This window comes from Coregonus clupeaformis, chromosome 23 (genome assembly GCF_020615455.1).
Source record: "Coregonus clupeaformis isolate EN_2021a chromosome 23, ASM2061545v1, whole genome shotgun sequence".
NCBI classification, from domain to species: domain Eukaryota; kingdom Metazoa; phylum Chordata; class Actinopteri; order Salmoniformes; family Salmonidae; genus Coregonus; species Coregonus clupeaformis.
Window position 1 is genome coordinate 22,094,407 of NC_059214.1, and position 24,357 is coordinate 22,118,763.

A 24,357-nucleotide genomic window follows, 5' to 3' on the forward strand; every position below is an offset into this window, starting at 1 on the left:
TCAAGGTTGGTTCTCGTAAAATGTGCTTTCAAATCACGTACAGGCCCAATTCCTAGGCTTACTGTTTTCGAAATCTCCTTCTCTTGCCGTAAAATTGCACAATTCTTTGAGAATGATGATAATAGACTATGCTGGAATGGAACATTGCATAATGCAGTCCTCTAACCCCTAGCGAGGAGAAGAAACAGACAGTCTGTAGGCCATAAAACTGGAGCAGGAGAGAGAGTTTCCCTTCAACCCCATATGACCAGGGAGAGAAGGTTCGACGTGTCGACCCCATATGGTCCAAGTACATTAAGAAAATGAGTTTACCATTTAAAAAATGCTGTCTCCAATGGTACCAATCACACTGAAACACTACAATAGAATGCAACAGAATACAATCCCCATTTTACGCACGCATTACGCATACTCATGCCCAGCAGAATCACGCTGAAACACACACACATACACACACGAAAATATCCTAAAGCCCATTTGTGGACACTGTCCTCTTGCTGTCTTTACAGACCCAAAGCACATTGGAACTATCATGATCGAAAGACTGCTACAATGAATTGTGACTTATAATAATTGACACGAAATGTAATTGTATATTTCTTTGTAGCTTAGTTTTCCCAAGAAAATACTGAGCATTGATTAATGAGCCAAAATACATCATAGTATTTTTTTTACATCTTATGACATAATGCGTAATAGTCTTAAAAAATCATAGTCCTGGATTCGCTGGACTATAGAGCTACATTTGGTTTGCTTTAATAATACGTTTATGGTGCATTTTGTGTTGTGTGCTGCATTAATGTGTTTAAGTAGCTTGTATTTGGGTAAATATTCAATCACGGTCCTTTATTTCACCTTTATGAATTCAATATATGAAAAATAGGCCCACATCTATAACTTTTTAGTTAGAGCAGCACCTCATTTTATGATTTTAATATCATAGGAGGAATGGATGATAGTCTGGCCAAAAAGGTGTGTGAGGACTAGAACCGAACCGCGCTCACAGCACATAGGCCTCGCCTACTCACGACATGAGCAAGTAGGCCTAATAGTTTGTTTTCAATAAATAACAATTTCTCTATTTTGGGGTTGATTTCGTGTAGTTATTTGTGGTACCCTATTTTCAACACCACATTGAGCCTGATCCTATTTCTTTTCGATGGGGTAGGGCCTATAGACCTTAAACTTTCGATATTTTTTCGTTTCAAATATCTTAGTTGAAACATTTGTTATGCGACATTTTGACCAATGCAAGACATATATTTCGCCAAAGCGGTAATGTTGCTAATGACGGATTATCTCTGATTTGTTGTCAAAATATTGCATAGTGCCAGCGCCAATGAATGTTTTCATGATTCTTTTTTATCTTGTTTTTACAAAAATATGTATGTTAGCCTCTCGATCTGCTCTACATCCATTCGTTTCTGTTTCCTGTTATATAAGACCCCATTTACTTGCATTTTACTTAATTACAAACATTGGCCTACTCTAGAATATAGGCTATTAGCTGTATGAAATGCTTAGGCTCGACATTTATTCAACATGTTTAGGATAACTGATGGGTTAGGCTCTTCAACATGGTAATATCTATGTTATTATAATAATGTTATAAAAAATAATATATTCTGTATGCACGAATCTTCTGACTCAATACTAGCAAATTTGATTTGTCTACGGTTAAAATCTAACATGTGAAATTTGAATTCTAGAAGCAGGGACATTGTTCGTTCACTTTCCAAATGAGATTTTCAAGCAAAGCTTTCTGAGAATAAATGGGGAATGGCCCCCGCCATTATGCGCAAAAACAGGGTGAATTGCTGCAGTCGAAATTCCTTTTTGTGAGAGGAGAATTTACAACTTGGTAATAGAGCTTTTTATGTGCCTCTATCGCCTGTCATTGGATGCCACTGGTCATGTGCAAGAGGCAAACGTCTTCATGGCCCTTTTCCTGATTTCCCAAGCGGTTTTTTCTCTGCATTCTGCTGCTATAGCGTCCCAACCAAAACGCTCAGCCTACACTCTCTCAAAATTTGCCTTATTATTGCTTGAATGAAAGTGTGAACATACCAGATCCTCGATAACTATATTGTTATTTACTTGACTTGTCAGGGCTAGCTTTCTCCCTGAGTGCATACCGAACTCCACATCGAAACGAGAGCCTCTGCTGTTCATCATCCATATAGTTTCACTGTATTTTCATGTATTATTTACACAGAGTCACCACAAGAAAAGACATGGATTACCCAACTGCATTAGGTAAGCATTTTATGTTATGAACATCATGTTAGAATGTTTGTTTATTGACTTGCTCTAGGCTACTTCCTGTCTCGTTGCACTAGGGTATATTAGCAGTATAGGCTAATCAGAACCTCAGTCGAGATGACATGTATAGACTAAAGCCAAAAGACACATGTTTAAGATAAGTAAAACTGCTGCTATGTATGTATTATGAGTCAACACCAATGAACGTTTACATTTAACATTGCATGTGAAACTGAACGCATAAAACTGTGGTCGGTATTTGACCAATAGGCTACATATGATTGAATTATAATTTGCTGTGACAATGGGGTGATGTGTTCATTTTAGTTTGGCCAAACCGATGAATGTATAAGGACGCATATTTAGCTTCAGTAGCCTATAACTAATGTTTACTAACTTTGAAGTGCATTCAGGGAGGGGTTATTTCGATGTTTGTGCGTATGAACTGTTTATGTCTGTCTGTCTGTCTGTCTGTCTGTCTGTTTTTGTTATGTATGTGTATGTTTGTGTATGTTTGATATATATAATTGATTGTATAATGTATCATAAGTGACAAGCAGCCTAATTTAGTTTTGAGGAGCTGGCTGTCAGATGATTTTAGACAGTTCGATTTTCTAAGTGAAGTCAATTCATTGGTCCTCTTTTGGTGCATGAAGTCGATGTAATTACTGTTGTGCGAGATAACTAATATCTGCATGATGGACTTTTTTTATGAAGTCACCTGATATTGTCTTGATTTTAATTCCACTTTCTATCAGGGACGTTGTGTAGGCCTACTTGTGAATATAGCATTACACTCAAGCTATTGCTCTATTGGCTATATAATAATAGTAAAAGACCTACACACTGTTATATAGTTGAACTAAACAAGATAACCATTTGCATTGTATTTTCAGATATGGATGTTTAGAACATTTGAATTTGTCATGTTGTAACAAAACAAACTACTGTGGGAAAATGCAACGAATAATGTTAACCTTTCTGAAATGCAGTTGTTTAGCTTTCCCATCAGAGAAGCAGTTTTCATAGATGTTTTCAGCTGCCTGAGATGGGGGCAACGGAACAAAGACAGTATTTCACTGTTGTCTGACAGGCAGCTGCGAAAGTATTTACAGCTTTACTGCAATGCGGCAAAAGAGTGAAAGCCTGGAAAGAGGGCAGCCTATAAAAGTGGGGCCTGCGAATGAGAAAACCTTGAGCATTTAAATTACTCGATTAACTTTTAGTCTAAACTCTGGATTTGAAATCACATCACGTCCCAATATATATATATGGATATAGCGTTGTCATTTCGTCCTTCGTTCGTTCTTATACCATATCGCCCATAAGTTAAATAAAATATTACACTGGATATCAACTTATAGATAGATAATTTATCTAAAAATAAACACAGCGAGAAAACAGTTCCCTTGATTATTATGTTTGGTGTGTGTTTGTATTGCAGTGTTTAGAATTTTGCGGCTACAAGGAATCTGCCATACGAATTATGCTTTTTTTGATTGCCAGTCTAGTTTAGCCCATATAGTATGCAATTATTGAAAATCATGAGAGCATATTAATCCATTCATCTGCTGTATAAGGGATGAATGGATAACAAACCTAGACCATCTATGGATTCTTCTCGGATTGAACTGCATTCAAAGCCTACCATTTAAACATTAAGCAAAATATAATGGCATGCAAGTGGCTGCTAAAATCCAGCTGCAACACATTTGTTATGCGCCATAGGGATTGGGAGAAAAACTGAACATGCTGAAAAGGGGAATTATTATCATGTTCCAGCAAGAGGCGCTGTTGCCCAACATTCAGTTATCCCTAGGTTATTTTTCCGCATAGTTTACCTTATAGGTCACTGAACTGGAATATGATTGGTCTTTACACAATATGACCAACCGATGCGTATTATGCTTGATAAATTGAAAGGAAGTAGTTTCTGAATTGAAATATCAATCTAGATGTAGGTGGAGTTGGAGTTTTCTTATAACCAAACTCTTTTTCAGAGGGTATAGTTAATAAGGAGAGTGGTGGGGGTCATTTGAGACTGGCCTACACCAATGCATGTGATGCATTTGATGGTTATAACGTTTTAGTAGTCCGAAGTTATCGTGTGTGCTTCTGAATCACCCCAAGCCAATTTTTATGAAACTTGACAGAAAGGAAACCGTGAGTGAAACACCCACATATGTGTGTAGACTACGTCAGGGATCACCGAGTAATCGTCCGTTTTATTTAAGAGAGGCGTTTATGGGCAAGAATAAGTAATAGGTAGATGTAGACCTATACAGTCAGGTCCAAAATTATTGGCACCCTTGATTAAGATGAGCAAAAAATACTGTATAAAATAAATAATATAAATATGAACCTATATTGGATGCTCAAAACATTTAGGAAATTATTTTATTTTATACTAATTCAATTGCGCACAGAAAGAGATTTTGTGGTAATACTTAATTTTCTCAAAAAGATAGGGGTCAAAATTATTGGCACGCCTTTTTTCAATACCTTTCAATACCTCACCTTGCCAGGATAATGGCACTGAGCCTTTTCTCTCAAATGTTTTTGAGATTGGAGAACGCATTGGGAGGGATCTTAAACCATTCCTCCATACAGAATCTTTCCAGATCTTTGATATCCTTCGTCTGCATTTATGGACCGTCCTTTTCAATTCAAACCACAGGTTTTCAATGGGGTTCAAGTCCAGAGACTGAGACAGCCATAGCAAAATGTTGGTTTTGTGTCAATTATTTACATTTTAGTCATTCAGCAGACGCTCTTATCTAGAGCGACTTACAGTTAGTGAGTGCATACATTTTTCATACTGGCCCCCCGTGGGAATCGAACCCACAACCCTGGCGTTGCAAGCGCCATGCTCTACCAACTGAGCTACAGGAGGCTAAATTATCAATTTATTTATGGATTTTGATGTGTGCTTGGGCTTATTGTCTTCCTGGAAGATCCACTTCCAGGTTTTTGGCTAAAATGTCCTGGTACTTCGTAAAATTCATGATACTCTTGACCTTAACAAGGGCCCCAGGACCAGTGGAAGCAAAATAGCTCCATAACATCAACAATTCACCACCATATTTTACAGAAGGTATGGGGTTCTTTTCTGCATATGTGTTCTCATTTCAATGCTAAACCCACCACTGGTGTGCGTGGCCAAAGAGCTCTATTTTCATGTCATCCAACAAATGTAAATGCCTGGAGTTTGCTAAACAGCATTGGCACCTGGATTCGAACAGGTGCTATGGTCAGATGATATGAAAATAGAGCTCTTTGGCCACACACACCAGTGGTCGGTTTGGCGTCTAAATAAGGATGCATAAGCAGAAATGAACCTCATACCTACTGTAAAATATGGTGGTGGATCTTTGATGTTATGGGGCTATTTTGCTTCCACTGGTCCTGGGGCCCTTGTTAAGATCAACCGCATCATGAACTTTACCCAGTACATGGACATTTTAGCCCAAAACCTGGTTGCCTCTGCCAGGAGGCTGAAACGTGATCACAAGTGGATCTTCCAGCAAGACAATAACCCCAAGTACACATCAAAATCCACAAAGAAATGGTAAATTGATCACAAAATCAATATTTTGCAATGGCCATCTCAGTCTCTGGACTTGAACCCCATTGAAAACCTGCGGCTTAAATTGAAGAGGGCAGTCCATAAGTGCAGACGAATGATATCAAGGATCTGGAAAGATTCTGTATGGAGGAATTGTCTAAGATGACTCCCAATGTGTTCTCCAATCTCATAAAAGATTTTAGAAAAAGGCTCAATGCATTATCATTGCAAAGTGAGTGAGGTAGGCTATTGAAAGTTATTGAAAACAGCGGTGCCAACAATTTTGACCCCTATATATAAAAAAAAAGTATTACTCGTTGAACAAAATATCTTTCTCTGAGCAATTGTATTAGTATAAAATAATATAATTTCTCCATCGTTTTGATCATATAATATAGCTCAGTATTTGTATTATTTATTTTATACAGTCATTTTTGCTAATCTTTATTAAGGGTGGCAATAATGTTGAACCTAACTAGAGAGCAGATTACTTTGTTATACTTTTGAAATGTCTTATATTAACCTAAAAATACATATTCATATCAAAGACGCAGATTAAATTCCATATCAAGGTGAACTTGAACAAAAAAAAACCGATATATTCTTATTTTTTTCTATTGCATAAAGTGTATTATAATTACACATCCTTTTTATTTTATATGGCATCAAGCTAATCGGCGTTATTGAATAAGTGCAACTTTGAGGGTTATTTATGGCACCAGTGCGGTGTCATGAATGGCTGTGGGGGAGCACGTGATGCCATTAAACTTTGTTTTATGGCCTGGGAGTTGACAAGCCAAAATATAATCCTCATTGTGTATTAGTAAGGCCGTGCAGATGGCTTGGAATAGACCTTCGAATTGGTGGAAGCAAGTATAAACCTCTGGTTTTGTCTGAACATGGATATGTTTGTCTATCCGATGCAATGCGTTGGTCTTTGCGGTGAGCTCTGTTTTATCATTTGATAGGCTACTAAAAGTACTGCGTGCGCATGCTGATGTCATCAGGTATACATGTCTGTCTCCTGCAGTTTTGTTTGTCTGTTCCGAAATACAGGACTTTAACCAGAGTAGGCTGTGTATTTTGCATTGGTCAGGATGTACGGGAAACAGTTAGGAAGTGTTTGAATATGTCAATACTTTGCTGATATAACCAATAATCGTTCAAATCAGTCGTTAGAGAAACAATGCATTTTGGAAAATGGCTGATAGCCTAATATTGTAGCCTATAGGCATATTCGTTTTTGCTTCAAATAGACAAATATTGCGTGATGGTATATTAAAATCTGTAACCTTTTTATTTGCCTGCAATACGCACATATTTGAATGACAATGGCTAATAGGCTTGTGGGGATCTGAAGTCTATGGGCTGGCAAGTTTTGAATTCGGAGGGAAAATATCAACCTGTTGTCACAGACTCAATGGCGTTTACAGCTATTAGCATTTCCTTAAATTACGTTTTGATGACATAGGCCTTGTTCTAACAATGTATTAATTAAGTTAAATACACATCAGTCCTTTTGAATCTTAATACCCCAACAATATCTTAAAAATAGCCATGCTCTATCGCGCCCCCTAGTAGCCTACAGAATATTATCGAATCATAATTCCTTGTACTATCGTCAATTAACCCATATCAGGGTGTTTTTTATAGGCCTACATTGTGATGTTATGTAGGAAGTGAAGTGGTGACATTGGAAGTGATGTAGATTATTTAGTTTGTTATCCAATACAAACACATTTACATGAGGCAACATGAGGCAAGGACAACATGCACGAATCAGAATTGTGTTATAAAGGACTACACTACAGTAGGCATAGGCCTCATTTTTTATTTTTTCCTTTCTTTTAGCAATGTAAAGGAAACTTTGTATTGTTTTTCTCCAGCCTGTCTGCCACTTTGACCATTAGTGTATTTCGAAGTTCAATGCACTGACAATGGCTTTAATAGGCCTACGATTGACAGGCTACATTATATTGAGGTTGTATTTTTATTGAATTGAGAATTGCATTTCTGAAATAATTTCAGTAGTCTATGATGGCATGTTTAAAAGAGTAGCTTTATTGTCCCTTTATTTATAATTAATAGCCCACAAATAAGATTTCAGAAGAAATACAAATGTTTTATGTAACTTGAATCCATAGTTGTCGATTATGTTTTGGCACAAGATCTGGCTTTAGTGACATAGCTACTTGAAATCGGAACAATGACCTATTAACAGTTGTATAATAAAATAACTCTAAATAGATCAGAAAACATAGCAAGTTGGTTCATTCTTGGTTCAAACGAAGGATAAAGACAAGTGCTGACTTTATCGTTCTTTTGTTCCCCGGTATCCTATCTCGGCTTTGACCGAGCAGTTGTCTGAACAAGTCTCAGGGCAAGGTGAATCCTAGGTCAAGCTGTCCAGCAAATATTAAAATGTTGTGACATGTAATTACAAAGGTGTAAAGAATGTGATTCATATTTTCCAATAAGAGAAGTAGAAAACGGGATGAATACCTTTAACTATCTCAACGTATATGCTTCTAAAGTGGCCAACTTTACTTTTGAAAACGTTGTAGAACAAGTGTTGTGAAACTTTCGGCCAAAGCCTTTATTCTTAAACTACTAGAATTAGACTACCGAAATTAGACTACTGAAACTGTCTAGTAACAAAACATGAAGTCGGCCTAGCCTATAATTTGGAGAGAATAATTTAAGGATACTACATCTTCGGGAATCTTACTATGTAAGGCCTATGTGAATACTCAGTCAAATTTAGAAAGCACTTGGCCAATCAAGTGTATTAAAACGAATCATTTCATTTTATTTAAATCATTTATGTAATTCAAAAATGTATGTTATTATAGGACATTTCCACAGTGGCATGTTCCCAAGACCTTAGACCAACGGAGGTAGTCAACTGAAGGATCATTTGGGATTCGTGAACTTTTGTATTCTTTGAGCTGTCACTAAAGTCAAAATAATTGAACTTTTGGATATGTTTGCAAATGATTTAGGTTGACCTCGTGGCCGTTAGCCTTTTTCCTTATGGGTCCACTCGATAGTCAAGTCTCGGACAGTGGGTAGAGCGCAGGCTGGTGAACTTTTTTTTTTTTTTTTTACATGGAATCCCTCTAAAGTGAGTATTGGTAGTCTATACCAATTAATTGTGAATGACCTATGTTGTTTGCCTATACCTCTAACCAATAGGCCTAGCCGGTTGACTTTTTAAAAAATGCATTTCGAAGCTGGAACAGAATTGCTCATCTTACTGATGAACTACTTAGGACTTACCAATATCTGATTAATCAGGGGCTATGATTTGATGGAAGTTATCGAAACTTATTTTGAATGTTCATACACTTCCATTGTTTACAATTGTCGACGGTATAAGAGTGTATGGAGTATGAATAGGCTTTTTATTTGTCTTTTTGAGAACTGAATCTAATGGCTGGACTCTTGAATTGAGAGAAATGATGGGACCCCTGTATTCCGTCGTCTATATATACCCTGTAGAACCGAATTTGTGTGATAAAACAACAGTCACAGATTCGATTCTAGGGGAGTATATGGTCGATGCAAAAACATCGATTTACTTACATACTTTTATATATAAAAAAAATTCATAACAATTTATAACATTGGATGATGGAGTGCACATCGTTTGATTGCTGTATTGTGCCAGCTATTGAGTCTAACGATTATTTAGAATGATATTTTATATATTTTATTGAGTAGAATCTGTTCTAATATTGAAAGTAAATGTTTGAGTTATATGCTCTTTCAGTGTCACTTGTCATTTAATTTGGGGATTTACGTTGATACAAAGACATCGGCCTAGTCATGCTCATAAGAAGCCTTTTTACGCGTGTCACTTCTTGGCCTGTACACATATCATTACAGCCAAACAGTCCTTTTCGTTTTGATAGTGAACATTAAGTAACTTGCCATAACAAAAGTTATCATTGGAGACTGAAATGTAAACAGATTTTAACATGGCATCAAAGTAATGCATTTTCTTACGTTTTCATTCGTTTTAACATTTCAATCATTGAATTATTGAGTGTTTGGCATTGGTTGGTTGCCACGAGGCTCTTTCAATAGTTTTGAAAGGGATAGGGTAGATGAAATGATGAGATTCTTGTAACTTTTGGATGACCCCTTCTTGACAAAGACAGTCCCCATCAATTGTCCCCAGGCTTTATTCCCGTCTTTTTGTGCCAGGGGGACGTTTGTATCTTTTGTTTGTTTATCTGTCAGACTCACGGGCTTTAGTTTGATTTAGTATTGTAGAACATTAAGCATATTAACCATACTATTGCACAAAACCATCTATATTTAATCCATTCAGATTATTTCCCATTGACTGTTAGGGATGACCACAGTTGAAATTAAGCTGTTGACATTAGGTAAATACAATTTTACATTTAACATCTTATTTTTCAATATAGTGCGTACATTGCCAATCCTGAATTGCAACTGGTTAAATATTTGTTTTTATCCAAAATAATTGCGTTTTTTTTTTTATTAGTGGAAATTGCTGCTATAGGTGTGCAGTGTATACCCGTTAATGGACTAGCTTTACCTCCATTGGCCAATCTGGTCACATGGTTCCCTAACTTTATTCAGTTGACAGCAAGTAGGAGGGCTTTATGGAGGGTGGAAAAAAAGACAACTCGAGAAAAATTTGTATTTTCTACCTTCAGAAATTAATGACCATGAGTTCGTTTATGGTGGACTCTAAGTATGTGGACCCACAATTTCCTCCTTGTGAGGAATATTCGCAAAATAGCTATATACCTGACCAGGGGACAGACTACTACGGTCCAGCGCAGGACCCAGATTTCCAGCATCCAGGAATCTATCCACGGTCAAACTACACCGAGCAGCCCTTCAGTTGTACCACTGTGCAGGGTTCTACAGTGCAGCCGCGGGGTCATGTGCATGAGCGAGTCAGCCACCCTAGCCCTTTCACCGCCCAGACCGAGCCGTGTCCCCCGGTCCAAGTGACTGGCCCCCGGACTTGTGGACAGCAACAAAACACAAAGAACCAAAATGGGATACAAGCCAAGCAGCCTACAGTAGTTTACCCCTGGATGAAGAAACACCACGTTACTACGGGTAAGATTGACTCTATCCTCTCCACGTCTCTTTGGGACAAGTTGAGGTCCAGGAATTTAGCCACTTTAAAATCATTGTGTGAAATATTTATGGGTTGCTTTGAAGTGGCGGTCAATTACACCAGCCATAAATTTTTATTGCTAAGGAAATAGGCCGCTGCCTATGTGACCGTCTCAGAGCTCTTGAAATGTCCACTTGCCTTATGACTATGTTTTATTTTATTGTGTGTCGACAATATTTCCTATGAAGAGGGTGAAAATAGACCAAATTGCATGAAAGTTTGGTCATAGTTTGGTCACATTTCATTTCTGGATCAGGATTTTCATTGTTTTGTTTTTAGCTAGAAGTTTGGAGCGTCCGGTGAAGGGCTGTTGTTTTTGTTAACTGGGACCTAATTGGCTCACATTGGTGTTTTGTTTCTCACAGTAAACCCGGACTACACAGGACCTGAACCCAAACGGTCTCGGACAGCTTATACAAGACAGCAGGTTTTGGAACTGGAAAAGGAATTTCATTTTAACAGATATCTGACCAGGCGGCGTCGCATAGAGATTGCCCACACACTCGTTCTCTCCGAGCGTCAGATCAAAATCTGGTTTCAAAACAGAAGAATGAAATGGAAAAAAGACCACAAACTACCGAACACAAAGGGGAGATCTGCATCGGCTCCCAGCCAAGATTTACAAAGTATTCAAAAGGATAACCAGACTGATATCACAACTTTATGAATACGATGGGAAACTTTGAATCTTACATGAACTGTAGGCCTATAAAAAACGATTTCCCATTTGACTTTGCATGATCTCAAAACATGGCATTCTGGTCATAGTCGTTTAACGTGAAAAAGTTACACATGGCAGTTCCATTCAGAAGGACCCTCGATGTGTGTTGGCTCGCTGAATTGAGTCAATTTCCAACATTGTAACTGATAGGTGCTCAGAAGATATGAGTGCATCACTAAATGCTTCACATGCTTCAAAGAGGTAGCAGTAGATCAAACGAAAACTTTCGCTTTCGGATGAAAGCTTGTTAAATATGTTTTTCTTATGGTAGGCCTACTCTTCTTGCTTGCTATGATTCTCTTCTTACCACAAAAGTCAGAGTACTGCCTGAACATTTATATCTTTATTTAAAAGGGGGAAAAAACGTAAAATGAAGTTTTTGTACACTTTAATTAGAAATTGTCTTGTGATGAAATCAAACTTTTAAAACGAACAATATTTTATGCATATATTGCTAAAAATAAAATGGCCATTGCACACAAAGCATCAGTTGATCCATACATTTGTGACAATATTCATTACTTTTATATAGCCTAGCTTAAAGAAAGTAGTGAACTCATATTTATGGGTGCTTACTGGTTGAATTTTTCTGTTTACGTTTTCTGAACTTTTATACAATAAAGCTTTTAAAATGGCGTTAAATTCTATTCAGAAACAAGACATTCCTGTGTGCAGACCTTTCCCAGTGCCCTTATTTGGTTATAAATCTCTCTTGACATCTTTGTAAACATTGTACATTTAAAGAGGGTCTCCCATATGGCATCTGAAACTCTTTCATGAGTTCCCTTGTTCTTTGCATCGAATTTATATTTTTTAAGATGCTTCACTATTTTTATTTTGATGAATATCAAACAGAACACTATTAAAAGTATCTATTCAATGTTAAGGACGTTGAGGAATATAAATATGTGTAATATGTTTTCCCCATTTTTATTATACTAAATTTGTAATATAGAGTGTTTAAATTGCATTATGATTATTTATTTAATTAAATATTTGTACATTTCCGAAAACCCACAACAGTTCTAAACATATTTGAGAAACGAACGTTTATTTAATGAGATATGTTTAAAACGGTTGTGGATTATTAGAATTGTCTCTTTTGTTATGCAATGTAAAATCGTTTAATTAATGCGCTTAGCTGGTGTTAAAATCTAACTATGGCATTAATTTATACCAAACCAAGCCACACAGGCATTCATGTTATGTTTCAAGACAGATATTCTTGTATTATTCCAATCATTGTCCTCGTGACAAAAATAATCATAACCTCTTGTACTGCGAAGATGTCTTCCCTCTGAAGTCTTCATGATGAGAAGTAGAAAAGGTATTTCAACTGAAGGTCGACAAAGCTCCAGAGGCAGGTTCATCCAGAGGACACTGTTTCTATCGCCTTAGACACATTTCAGCCGCGAGGAGTGACCTCTAAACCCTTGACCCGTCGGACCTATACAGCCTTTTTCTCTCACAGGCGCTATTCGCATTGAGTTTCATTCAGATACTTTTTCTATTCTACCTTAGTATTGGTTTGCTATAGAATATGGAACGCTTATATAACTTGGTTAAACATGTAGGCTAACGTTTTAAAGCCCATTTTTATTCTGCCAGATGCACCTCAAATGGTACTGATTGTATATTCATGTCTCACCATGTTAATATGCAATCCTGTCTGACTTTATTTTTGTACCTGCTTTTTATTCTGTACATTCCCAGGTGTCATGCAAAACTTTAGTGGAAAAATAAAGATTGTTACTTGATATGCATTATGGTGGCACAGAGCACTCACGTTTGTCAATAGATTTCTTTATCAAGTATTCAGAGATGCATGCTGGGCCATTTAGCAGATAGAATGGTTAATCAATGTGCACACACACACACCGCTGTCTTTCCCAGTTCTTGTGTGGCTTTCGTGATCGTGAAATATCAGATACCCCCAATACATTTCCATAATACTAAAATGAGGCATTCTGTAACATTTGGGTTCCATATCAAAGCATAAAAGACATGGTCCTCTGTAGCTCAGCTGGTAGAGCACGGCGCTTGTAACGCCAAGGTAGTGGGTTCGATCCCCGGGACCACCAATACACAAAAAAATGTATGCACGCATGACTGTAAGTCGCTTTGGATAAAAGCGTCTGCTAAATGGCATATTATATTATTACATGGAATAGAGCCTTACCTGAGATACACCCGCATAGCTCGAACTTTATGCATGTCTCTCATTGACATCAAGCCATGATTTTCCACAGTGGGCTTATTTACGCAAAGGTTACGCGTCGATACCTCAAGTTAGGATTTAGCCTATCGGTTGGGTTCGACCACACATCTCGCAGGTGACGTTTTACTTAATTGTGCTTGTTTGAAAAAATTATGGCATAGTTGACTCACATAATGTGTTTCAATGGGCGGTAAGTTACATTTTATAGCAAGAATCATTCATGTCCCCCTAACCCACACCAATGTTAGTGTCAGTGCCATAGGTTTTATGAATGTAGGATCAATGGGATTATATTTGTGATCAGATCACATTTTCATGCTTGGATTAAAACTTGTTTCATTTGAGTGCTTATCTGTTTCTCTTTGTGTGTATGTGTTTGTGTGTCTGTTTCTCTCTCTCTCTCTGTGTGTGTGTGTGTGTGTGTGTGTGTGTGTGTGTGTGTGTGTGTGCGTGTACGTGCATGCGTGCACGGGCGTGCGTGTGTCCTCACATTTGCGCGCACTCCTTTATAAGCTTAGCTGGGGAAGCCTTGTGTCACTTTCATCAGGCCGTTACACTGAAGCCTATTCATCTTCAGTTTGCCACTACATAGATTTCAGTGTACAAGCATGATGATGTCATTGCAAAAGAAAGAAAACTGCACCAAGTTCACTCTGACAAAAAAATCCTTATGTAGCCTAACCATAGGCTAAACAACAGTTCTACATGCAACCCATGTTGTTGTACGTGTGCATTTCCAAGACTATCACAATGGATTGCTGAATATTATATTTTTATGTTTCTTTTCCACAGTGGACTTATGAGGCATGTAAACATGTAAATTGTCGCTCTTGTTCACTGAAACGACCATGGGAATAATCATAAAATGCCTTTTATGTAACACAGTTTAAGAAAAGCAGTCATATGTCAGTACCTGCCCTCCAATGTGCAGTGTGCATTGACCTACATGTCTGAACACAATAAATGAGAGCCATAAGCAGTGCCATTTTCAATGACACTGCACCGAATATGGTATACACCAACTCCGCGCTCACAATGGCTTTCAAACGGCCATATTTGATTTCCTGCTGTTCGCAGAAACTGTCTTTGCCAAGCGAGACAGCCCCTTAAGATATATTAAACTGTGCTGTCTGCATTCAAATATATAATTCGGAGTCTATACCGCTCCTCTCTCTATTTTTGACCACGTGATTGTCTAAATAATTAATGCAGCACGTCCCCTAGAAACACGGCGTCGTCATTAATCGCGAGGACTCTATCAGACTTGAAAACTGAAGAGATCCCAAGAAAATAATATCCAAACGCTCCGATACCCAACGCAACTGTAACCAGCACTTTAGCACAGCCTCTCAACCAATGGAAGCTTGGTAGGTAAATATTTTAAAATATTTTTTTGAGTAAGATGGTAAATGACCATATCTGTCAGATATTTGATAAATAGCGCCCTTTGATGAGTGCGCCTTGGACAGGCTGAACTTGTTATGGGTTCTTCAATGCTGTGCTTTTTATGAAGAAATAGACCAAGAGGACAATGTCGATATTATAAAGTGGTAATATTTTACAACTAGCGTCCGTGTTATGTTTCATAGCAAGTAAGTACAAAATCGAAAGATTTTCAGCCACCTTTACTGTGTGAAATGGTTGTGATTATGAATGTGTGGGCAGAATGAATGCAGCGCTGTTGGGCAGTTCTAGTTCGTTCTTGAGGGCTGTATGTTAGGGCCTCTGTGATTTATAATATCACCAAAGAGAGCAATTCAGTAATTGGTTTACACCAAATTGCCTGTTACAAAATGTAAACAGAGTGTTAAGATGAAAAACATTTCAAAGTGGTACAAGTGCAATATGTTATAATACAAAAGCTTATATTAGACTATTCTTTGGATAACACTCCAGCTACCTGCGTGATGGCAAAAACAAAAATCGGAATCGTTGTAAGAATATACATCTTTGGATTGAACTCAGATGACGCCCCATTGCTAACATTGTTTAGATTGTTGATGGGGCATAATTCGAAATGTATTTCTGAGAGTAGTAAAAGTAGTGTTTGAGCAGGTTGACAGTTATCGGCCTCGTTGTAAATCATTCTCAGTAATTCCTGAAAGGGTGCGAGGCTGTTGGGGGGCCGGGCGAACACTGTAAATCTTTCACTTTTATTACCCCATGAACATATGCTGCGACGCTAGTAGTCCTGCATCCTTTCCTCAGTACAAGATAGGCCTGCCTCTCGGCAAGCTTCCCCGCTATCTTTTACGGCCTTAAATCTCTATCTTCCAATTGATTTTTGAGCTCACAAATTGTCCTTTGAAAGTGTTTTGTTATTTACATCGAAAACAGTGGCTGAAACAGAAAATATTACATTCGTTGCTTGTGTTGATGCTCAAAAGTAGGCTACCGTACGGCCGAACACCATGAGAAATAGCACAGCAGACAAGAGGGTTTCCAAATTGGTTTATTTGTATACAATTCCATAGGCTTTTTCCCATGCATTAATATTGGTCAATAGATTTCATAACATTCTAAAATGCACATCTCACTCAACCCAGTATAATATTGTAGAAATTGTTTTTGAACAATTGTGATAACAATATGTTGATAGTTTCAAGTGCCAATAATGCATATAAGTACACAGCCAAATGTACAATGCTGTATCAGAAACTATGTTCAGAACCCTACATTTGAATAGAATTCTCAAAACTCCATTAGGGAAAGGGTTCTAATAAAGGTTGTATTTTTAGTAATTCATTTCTCTTTCAACTGTAGTGTTTGATGAGAAATCGAATATTATCAAAATACTGTATGAGGCCTATATAACCAGGTAAACATCAAATACACAAAATGTATGTATTATCTCTTAAAGATGACCAAATCGCCACCAGTGTCATTATATTGGCATAGTATGCCTGCAACCTGACCGAATAATAAATCAAATTATATTTCTACAATGGAAAGAAGAGGAAAAAATCATCACCAGAATGAAATCATATCGCAAGTTGAGCATTTTCACTATGGACACAGGTCAGATAAAGAAATGTAAACGCCATCCCTTTTAAAAACGGATTTGTGAGTTAAGGCTTGGTTGTAGAAGCAGCCTCAATCAGAACATCTCGATCACGTGAACAAATATGCTTGTATTTTAAGGCAGTGCCTTTATTTGTCATTATAAAGGTTTCTGAAACACCAAAAATCTTAATGTTAGCTTCATTTCGGTGACTGTGTCTGAAAACCTGTATTTTTCAATGGGAGATGATTGCCAAATTTTTTTGGGTGGAATAAGGATCCCTTCTTCGTTTTTTATTGGTAGTTGAACGTGAGTCTTTCCATTCTATCGGGAATACTGTCTGCATTGGTATATGGAAATGTCTGAAAAACCGCAAGATCAGGTTTAGGACAGTATTGTCTACAGACAAAGGGTGAAGGATATATTCTAGAGACTGCAGGGAAAGGAATTGAGACTAAGAAGCACGAGTATATGATAAATTGACTCACAGGTAAGCAATTGTACGGCAAAATGCAACCTTTAAACAAGGCTTTACATAATGCTAGAGAATAAATATGATTTATTCCATTCAAAGGAGGTGATCTTTATTAATGTCGCTCTTGTCGGTAACTACGCGGATAGCTTAAGTCTTATGGACCTTAGATACGATTTTAAGACAGGTTCACAATTTTGAGGAACCACTTTGAAAGGTTAGTTTGGACAGATGTATTTTGACAATTGGTTTTCAGCTGATTTTGCAGTTTGATGAAAACTGACCAAAAGAAAAGGGATAAGAAGCAGAGGAACTTTTCATTCTGACTCCTAGGTTGTTAGATCGTAAATCACATTCATTTGTTGTCTTATCGTCACAGTGATGTTAGACATGATTTATGTGGTTTCAACTATATGGCTTTGTTAACCTGCAAATGTTATAATATTTTGAATGGATTCAATAGTTTTAATTTGTATTTGAGAAATACTTTCAGGATTTCTCCATTTATAAATAAGAAATACATAAATAGATATAGCCTATTTTGGGGGGCTATATGAAACACTTTCAGTTGATGTTCTGCACTCATTTTTACTTAGGCTACATGATTCCTTTGTGAAGTTAATGGATAATTCTGAATCTCAAATGTTTTTTTATAGGCCTATGGGAATCAAATATTAATTAAGAACAGGTCTAAACAATAGGCTATTGTTCTAATACTGCTCAGGATGATTTGTCCTTTTATGTTATTGACTGTAATATATTTTCAAGTCATTATGAATGATTTTAATTCACTATTGTCTGACTATACTGCGCTTTGATAACGAAATATGACTGGCTGACAAATACTGAATTTAAACAAATGTATTCCAAGTAAATATTTGCGAAGTATGCTTAGTTTAGAATGTGCGTCTAGTGACAACATATTTTAATGGAAAATGTCTGGAAGCTATAACGAGCTGCCAAACTAGCGATGAGAATAAAATTACAATAACAAAAACAACACATCCAATAATTCGGAGGATTTATCCAAAAATTCGTCATAAATTTTGCCAAATTAACAAGCTTCTAAAAGCTATAGGCCTTAGCTTTATACAAATGTTTAAGTATGAACAATTAGTTAATTATATCCTCTCATGCTTCCCAGCTCAGGGATGCGCAAAAGGGATATTATTGGTTCTTTTCGATTTCCAGAGTAAACGTTAGAAATAAAATACAACTTTTAAGTCAACTTTCTATCCAAAGCGCATAATGGACACAAAGAAAACGATTAAATATAAGCAGACATTGTATATACTAAACTTACCGTAGCAATGCGTAGGCGAGAAACATTGTTGTCTGAAAAGACGGTCATGTCTAGCCAGAGCAGTAACAACATGTGGTAACAATACACTTTCAAATCCACTCAAAACATATCGACTTCGACTTCAACATAATTTCGGAGTTCTGCACATTTCTAAAACACGCTAGGCTATATGTCAAATGATAAAATTAGCTATTTGCCGAGAGACACTATCCTCAATCATGTTCTATAAGGCTACAGATAGCTAAGTAAAGCAGAGTTCAAACCTACATCAAGTAGCCTACAGACTAGTTTCTTATTTCGGATGTTTATCTCCTCAAATGTGGCCATGTGTCCCATCGTCAGGCAGTGTTTCAGCTTTAAAAAACTGGTGAAAAGTTCTGTGGTTAGGATTTCACTGTGACTTTCTTGAACCCCTTCCGCTCGTTGTTCATTAATCTATGAGTTATTGCTGAACAAGCCAAAGGTCAGCCAAAAGGCTTATGACTGCTAAATATTTTGGCCAGCTCTTTCTTTGTTTAGAATCTTCAGTGTAAGATTTTTCGTCTCCACCACTGCACTAAATGTTCGGTTTAAATGTCTTAAAATAAAGAATAATGTGTTGGAATTTGTGGTTTCTGAATTGTCTCATTTCTTCTCGTATATGCTCTTATAATGATTAGAATATATACTTGTTCATAAATTAATTATGGTGCTATATTAGATGCTACTTTCATCAAATTCTCACTGTAAAAAAAAAAAATCAGTAGGCCTACAATGGCATTTCAACAGAAAATCTAAGCTATAGAAATGGTGCAATTTGTTATATGAAATGATTACCCTAAAGTAATCCAATGTTCTTCCAATTAAATGAGGAAATGGTGGCGCTAAAGCAGTTTTGTGAAACCCATGTATTGTTTTCTCTTTCAGGTCGAGGTGGATGTAATGATGAGCACGTGAAGAAAAATACAACACATATCTGCATAAAATACGGTGAGCAGCATTTATTTATTGAACTTCCGTTACATATATACATCAAATATAGAAAGAAAGCAAATTAATGCACCAAATGATAATGCTTAGGCCTATATAGGCCTATGCCTGACATTTTTTATTCTTCTCAAAAACAGTTTTCAATAGGTAAAGTAAAGTAATGATAAACAGATTATCTAGATTATAAATGGCACTGTTTAATTCAATTCTCCAGATTAGCATTTTCTGTTTCCCCTGTAGGTCTATATAGCCAAGTCTAGCAGAGGCTCGTTTAAAACATGCACTTTATCCTTTAAACATTGAAGAATGTTCATCATCTTGACATGCAAGAATGCAGAGTAAGGCCAGATGCAAGTTGCAACAGAACATCATTTATTTGTTTAAGCAGAACATAGGGAACATATCCATACACTAGTTGGTTATGAAAGATACATACCCCACTGGGCACAGATGTCATTTCAACGTTTAATTTGGATTTACATTTGGTTGAGATGTGAAATCAACAAAAAATGTCTCCATGTCATAGGATTTAGGTTAAAAGTTTTTTTTTTTTTTTGAAAAATACGAAATTCCCTTATGCTTTTTCTATTCCAATAAGTTTTCCACGTTGAGTCAACGTCATCACATATACATTTTTTTTGTTGAAATAGCGTGGAAACAACGTTGATTCAACCAGTTTTTGCCCAGTGGGACATTCAGAAGTAACATTTCAAATCAAAACAGAATTCCACCAGTCATCCCATCACCTCAATACGAATTTCAAACAGGAATATGTCCACTTTTGCGTCAATGACGATGGTCCTCTTTATAAACAAAATGATTCCATTTTCTGCGGTTTCAAACGTGCGTTTGCGAGAGTGTAGTAGCGGCAATGCAGAATGATTGTAGAGGCTCGATTTATATAAACGGCCTCTCTATTATTGCTGCAGAACTTGCAGAGTATGGCATTTTTTAGCTTGCCTTCCTCCTACGCTTAGTTTTACACTTCTGAGGGTGGCAAGTCTTGAGGAGTGTTTTTCTTTTCATTCCTCTCTAAGGCGTTTACAACCATAACATTTGCAGTCATAAATTTTGCTGCGGTCTACAATGACAGGTGCATTGATATGCACCGCGCGGACATTCAGGGAAGGCTGCTTCAACTACTGTAGGCTATTAGTTTTTTTCCATGCATGCCTTGGCCATTCAATGTGTTACTTATGTCAAGAATTTAATGTGAAATCGTTTCCAAAAGTAGTGAGAAAAATAATAGTTTTTATATGTAGTTTAGGCTCTGGTAGATAGCTAACTACAGACTAAATATAGGCTTACTGATTACAGACTACATGAGGGTGCCAGAATTCAGGAGCAAAGTTTTGACACCGATGCATTTGTTCTATATGCACAAATTAGCATATAGGGATCCCACCCATTCCGACCACCCCAATATTTTGGTGAGAAACGGGGAGAGGGGAAGGCACTTATTTTAGCATCATAACCCCCCTTAGCACACGTGCATTGTGATAATCTTTTCTAAAATAATTTCATGGTTTAATAATTGCTTTTTGAATAAGGTTCCTAAAGTGGCATTCAAAATAGAAAACTCACAGGAGTGCGAGATTTCGTTTATAAATATGATTTCCAAATAAATCGAGAGAAGTCGTATTACATGTTGGTGTGTTAAAAAGGGAAGAAAGTAAGAGCTGATGGTGGTTTGTGGGGTATTGTGATTAGGTAGGCTACTGAAAGGGATATTGTGTGGGTAACCAAATGCTGATTCAGCTCCTTTTCTAAAGTAATTCAAGAAGATCTTTTGATCTTTTGGCAAAAGTTAAACGTTAACTCTTTTGTGCCAAACATGCCAAAGGGTTCGAAAGTGAGAGGTTAAGAAGGCCTACTGATGATTTGATAGTTAAAGAAAGCAGAGTTTGGAAAGTGAAGTTACAACTATTACAAAACAGCATTTGTAAAAGTTTTTTATTTTCATAATAGATCACGTAATCAAATATGATTGTATTTGTTTGTAATATGGATAAAATTGAGTTATATTGAAACCAACGAAAAAAAATACCAGAAAAGGACATATAGTTTCATGTTTTTTTTTTTATTGATGGAAGGTTATTTTTCAACCCAAAGTACAGTGCATGCTCAATCCTGGTTGAGCATGGGTTTAGTACACGTTCAATTCATATCGCCTGCATAATGAGCCTAACAACTCTTCTCTTCGTAGGTCAAGGAATACAGAGGCTGTGGGAAACTCCAATCACGTGATACAAGAACACCCATGCCATTGGATAGGGCCTTCTTGGTTTGAATCCTCACAATGCAGAAAGCTACATACTACGATAATTCTGGACTTTTTGGAAGCTATTCTTACCCCAAATCCGACTCATATATGTATGGCCCAACTCACCAGCCCTACCCCACTTCTAACCTTGAGAGTGATTATCAGGGTCCAGTTTGTCCAATACAAACCACAACTGTACGGCCACCAACTCATAAAGACAATGACATGAATGGCAACTGCATGCGACCAAGTAGCAGCCAAGGAAACAGCCAACAGTCGAGTATTGGTGAACAGCCGCAGGCACCTCCATTGTCGGCATCTTCCCCTAACTCCAGCAACACTTCATCTCAGAAGAAGAAATCTCCTCCAAACAATGCTTCTAATACTGCCACCCCAGTCATTAACAAGCAAATATTCCCATGGATGAAGGAGACGCGATCGAACGCCAAACAGAAAAGCAACAGCAGCAACAATTGCACAACTGCAGAAGGTACAGTGTGCGTGTGTGTGTGTGCGTGTATGTATGTGTGTGTGTGTGTGTGTTTCAGCATGATTCCTCTGGACATGGTGGTGCGTAATGCGTGCGTAAAATGGCGATTATTCTACTGTGCGCATGGGTCATTTTAGGCAACTGAGTAGGCCTTTGTGAAATCATTCATAATACATAAAGAGACTTATGGTGTTTACTATGTATTTTCAGGTGAGTCCTGCGATGAAAAAAGTCCACCTGGTCCAGCCTCCAAACGGGTCCGAACTGCCTACACCAGTGCACAACTTGTAGAACTTGAGAAGGAGTTCCATTTCAACCGGTACCTGTGTCGTCCCCGAAGAGTGGAGATGGCTAATTTATTGAATCTCACTGAGCGCCAAATAAAGATCTGGTTTCAAAACAGAAGGATGAAATACAAAAAGGATCAGAAGGCTAAGGGGATAATGCACTCTCCCATCGGACACTCCCCGGACAGAAGCCCACCATTAAGTGGCCCAAATCACATAGGATATTCTGTAAATGTAAACAGCCTCAGCTATGATGCTCCCTCGCCCCCGTCATTCGCCAAACCCCAGCAAAACATGTACGGCTTGGCTGCGTACACGGCACCATTAGGTGGCTGCATACCGCAACAAAAAAGGTATCCGGGCTCCGAATATGAACACCACAGCATGCAAGGCAATGGTGGCTTTGCCAACGCTAATTTGCAAGGCAGTCCGGTGTACGTTGGGGGAAATTTCGTTGATTCCATGCCAGCCTCGGGCCCCATGTTCAACCTCGGCCATCTCCCTCATCCCTCATCCGCCAGCGTGGACTACAGCTGTGCCGCTCAGATTCCAGGCAACCACCACCATGGACCCTGTGACCCCCATCCCACATATACAGACCTCACCTCTCACCATGCGTCTCAGGGAAGGATTCAGGAAGCGCCTAAACTAACGCATTTGTAATATGTGAGGATTCCATCTGTGTGCCCAAATTATGTTACGCTCTTTTATTACCTCACTAGTCTAACGTAATTTATATGATTACACTACAAGTGAGTCATGTGTATTACCCAGTATTATTATTGATATTACTATTAATGCTATTGTGTAATTATTTTCTAAGAATAGCTGTGGTACATTTTTCTTGACTGTTGAGGATGCGCAGGGGAGGCCGTTTGTTTGTCAGTTGTTCGTTTTCTGAAGTGCAATGCGCAGTATGGGGACTGAAAATGTCATAACATTACTTGAAGGTAAGTCCTGTAGATCTGACAGTAGTCACCCATCTTTATAGGGATGGATTTTATAGAAAAAAAACTCTAAGCTGTCTGTTTGTTAATTTCAAATTTTCTAAATTTGAAGCGTCTTATTTATTTTTCCAAGATTGTATTGCATTTATCTCCTTTACGATATGTATTATTTAACGATTTTTGTATCACACATTATTTATCATTTACATATATGCCTATTTATATGGACATCTAGAATTTATGCAACATAGTTGGACAGACTTTGACATCATAGCTCTTCAATAGGTACACAGGTTGTTGGTGAATGCTAGTTTTAAGATATGGTTTCAGTGGCTGGTGGTTTTATGTTGTTGTAGTAGAAACTCCTAAGTGTAAATCTTGGAATATTGGGGCATTTTTCATGATTCATCTTGTGTCAATGCCTCTATGAAAAACAAAGTTATATGTAGCCTTTTGAAATACCGAATATTATAGAAATGTAACACACCAGCATGTCATTTGTTGTCATTGCCAATTTTCATATCACGTCATTGTTATTTCATCAGTTGGACTGTCCATGCATACATTTATGAAACGCTAATGATATGAAAATGTTATATTTTATTGTGTTTAACATTTTGTAAATAAAGTGCTTAAATTTACAAAATGGGTTAAAAGCACCGTTATTGTCCATACACATAACACACGTAGAA

The 24,357-nt window shown here is 37.4% G+C and overlaps 2 protein-coding genes across 8 annotated transcripts; both read left to right on the top strand.

Annotated features, from left to right (window-relative positions):
- The first annotated feature begins 1,970 nt into the window (after positions 1-1,970).
- hoxd3a (homeobox D3a) lies at positions 1,971-24,293 on the top strand. Of its 7 annotated transcripts, none has more exons than XM_041844287.1 (4): positions 1,971-2,256; positions 19,616-19,678; positions 21,885-22,431; positions 22,642-24,293. In XM_041844287.1, exons 3-4 carry the CDS (start codon positions 21,978-21,980, stop codon positions 23,379-23,381), a joined length of 1,194 nt encoding a protein of 397 aa, XP_041700221.1. In that variant the 5' UTR covers positions 1,971-2,256; positions 19,616-19,678; positions 21,885-21,977; the 3' UTR covers positions 23,382-24,293. The 7 variants fall into 7 exon arrangements, with proteins under 7 accessions (XP_041700221.1, XP_041700225.1, XP_041700226.1 ...); XM_041844291.1 differs by lacking the exon at positions 1,971-2,256 and adding an exon at positions 6,662-6,769; XM_041844292.2 differs by lacking the exon at positions 1,971-2,256 and adding an exon at positions 14,942-15,304.
- Positions 9,418-13,478, top strand: hoxd4a (homeobox D4a). The gene is made up of 2 exons (XM_041844295.2): positions 9,418-10,933; positions 11,360-13,478. Exons 1-2 carry the CDS (start codon positions 10,465-10,467, stop codon positions 11,659-11,661), a joined length of 771 nt encoding a protein of 256 aa, XP_041700229.1. The 5' UTR covers positions 9,418-10,464; the 3' UTR covers positions 11,662-13,478.
- Positions 24,294-24,357: the final 64 nt, after the last annotated feature.

Coding starts and splice junctions, on each gene's coding strand:
- hoxd4a (XM_041844295.2), top strand. CDS start 10,465: ATGGAGGGTGGAAAAAAAGACAACTCGAGAAAAATTTGTATTTTCTAC. Junction 10,934..11,359: donor GAAACACCACGTTACTACGG/GTAAGATTGACT, acceptor TGTTTCTCACAG/TAAACCCGGACTACACAGGA.
- hoxd3a (XM_041844287.1), top strand. CDS start 21,978: ATGCAGAAAGCTACATACTACGATAATTCTGGACTTTTTGGAAGCTAT. Junction 22,432..22,641: donor CAATTGCACAACTGCAGAAG/GTACAGTGTGCG, acceptor ATGTATTTTCAG/GTGAGTCCTGCGATGAAAAA.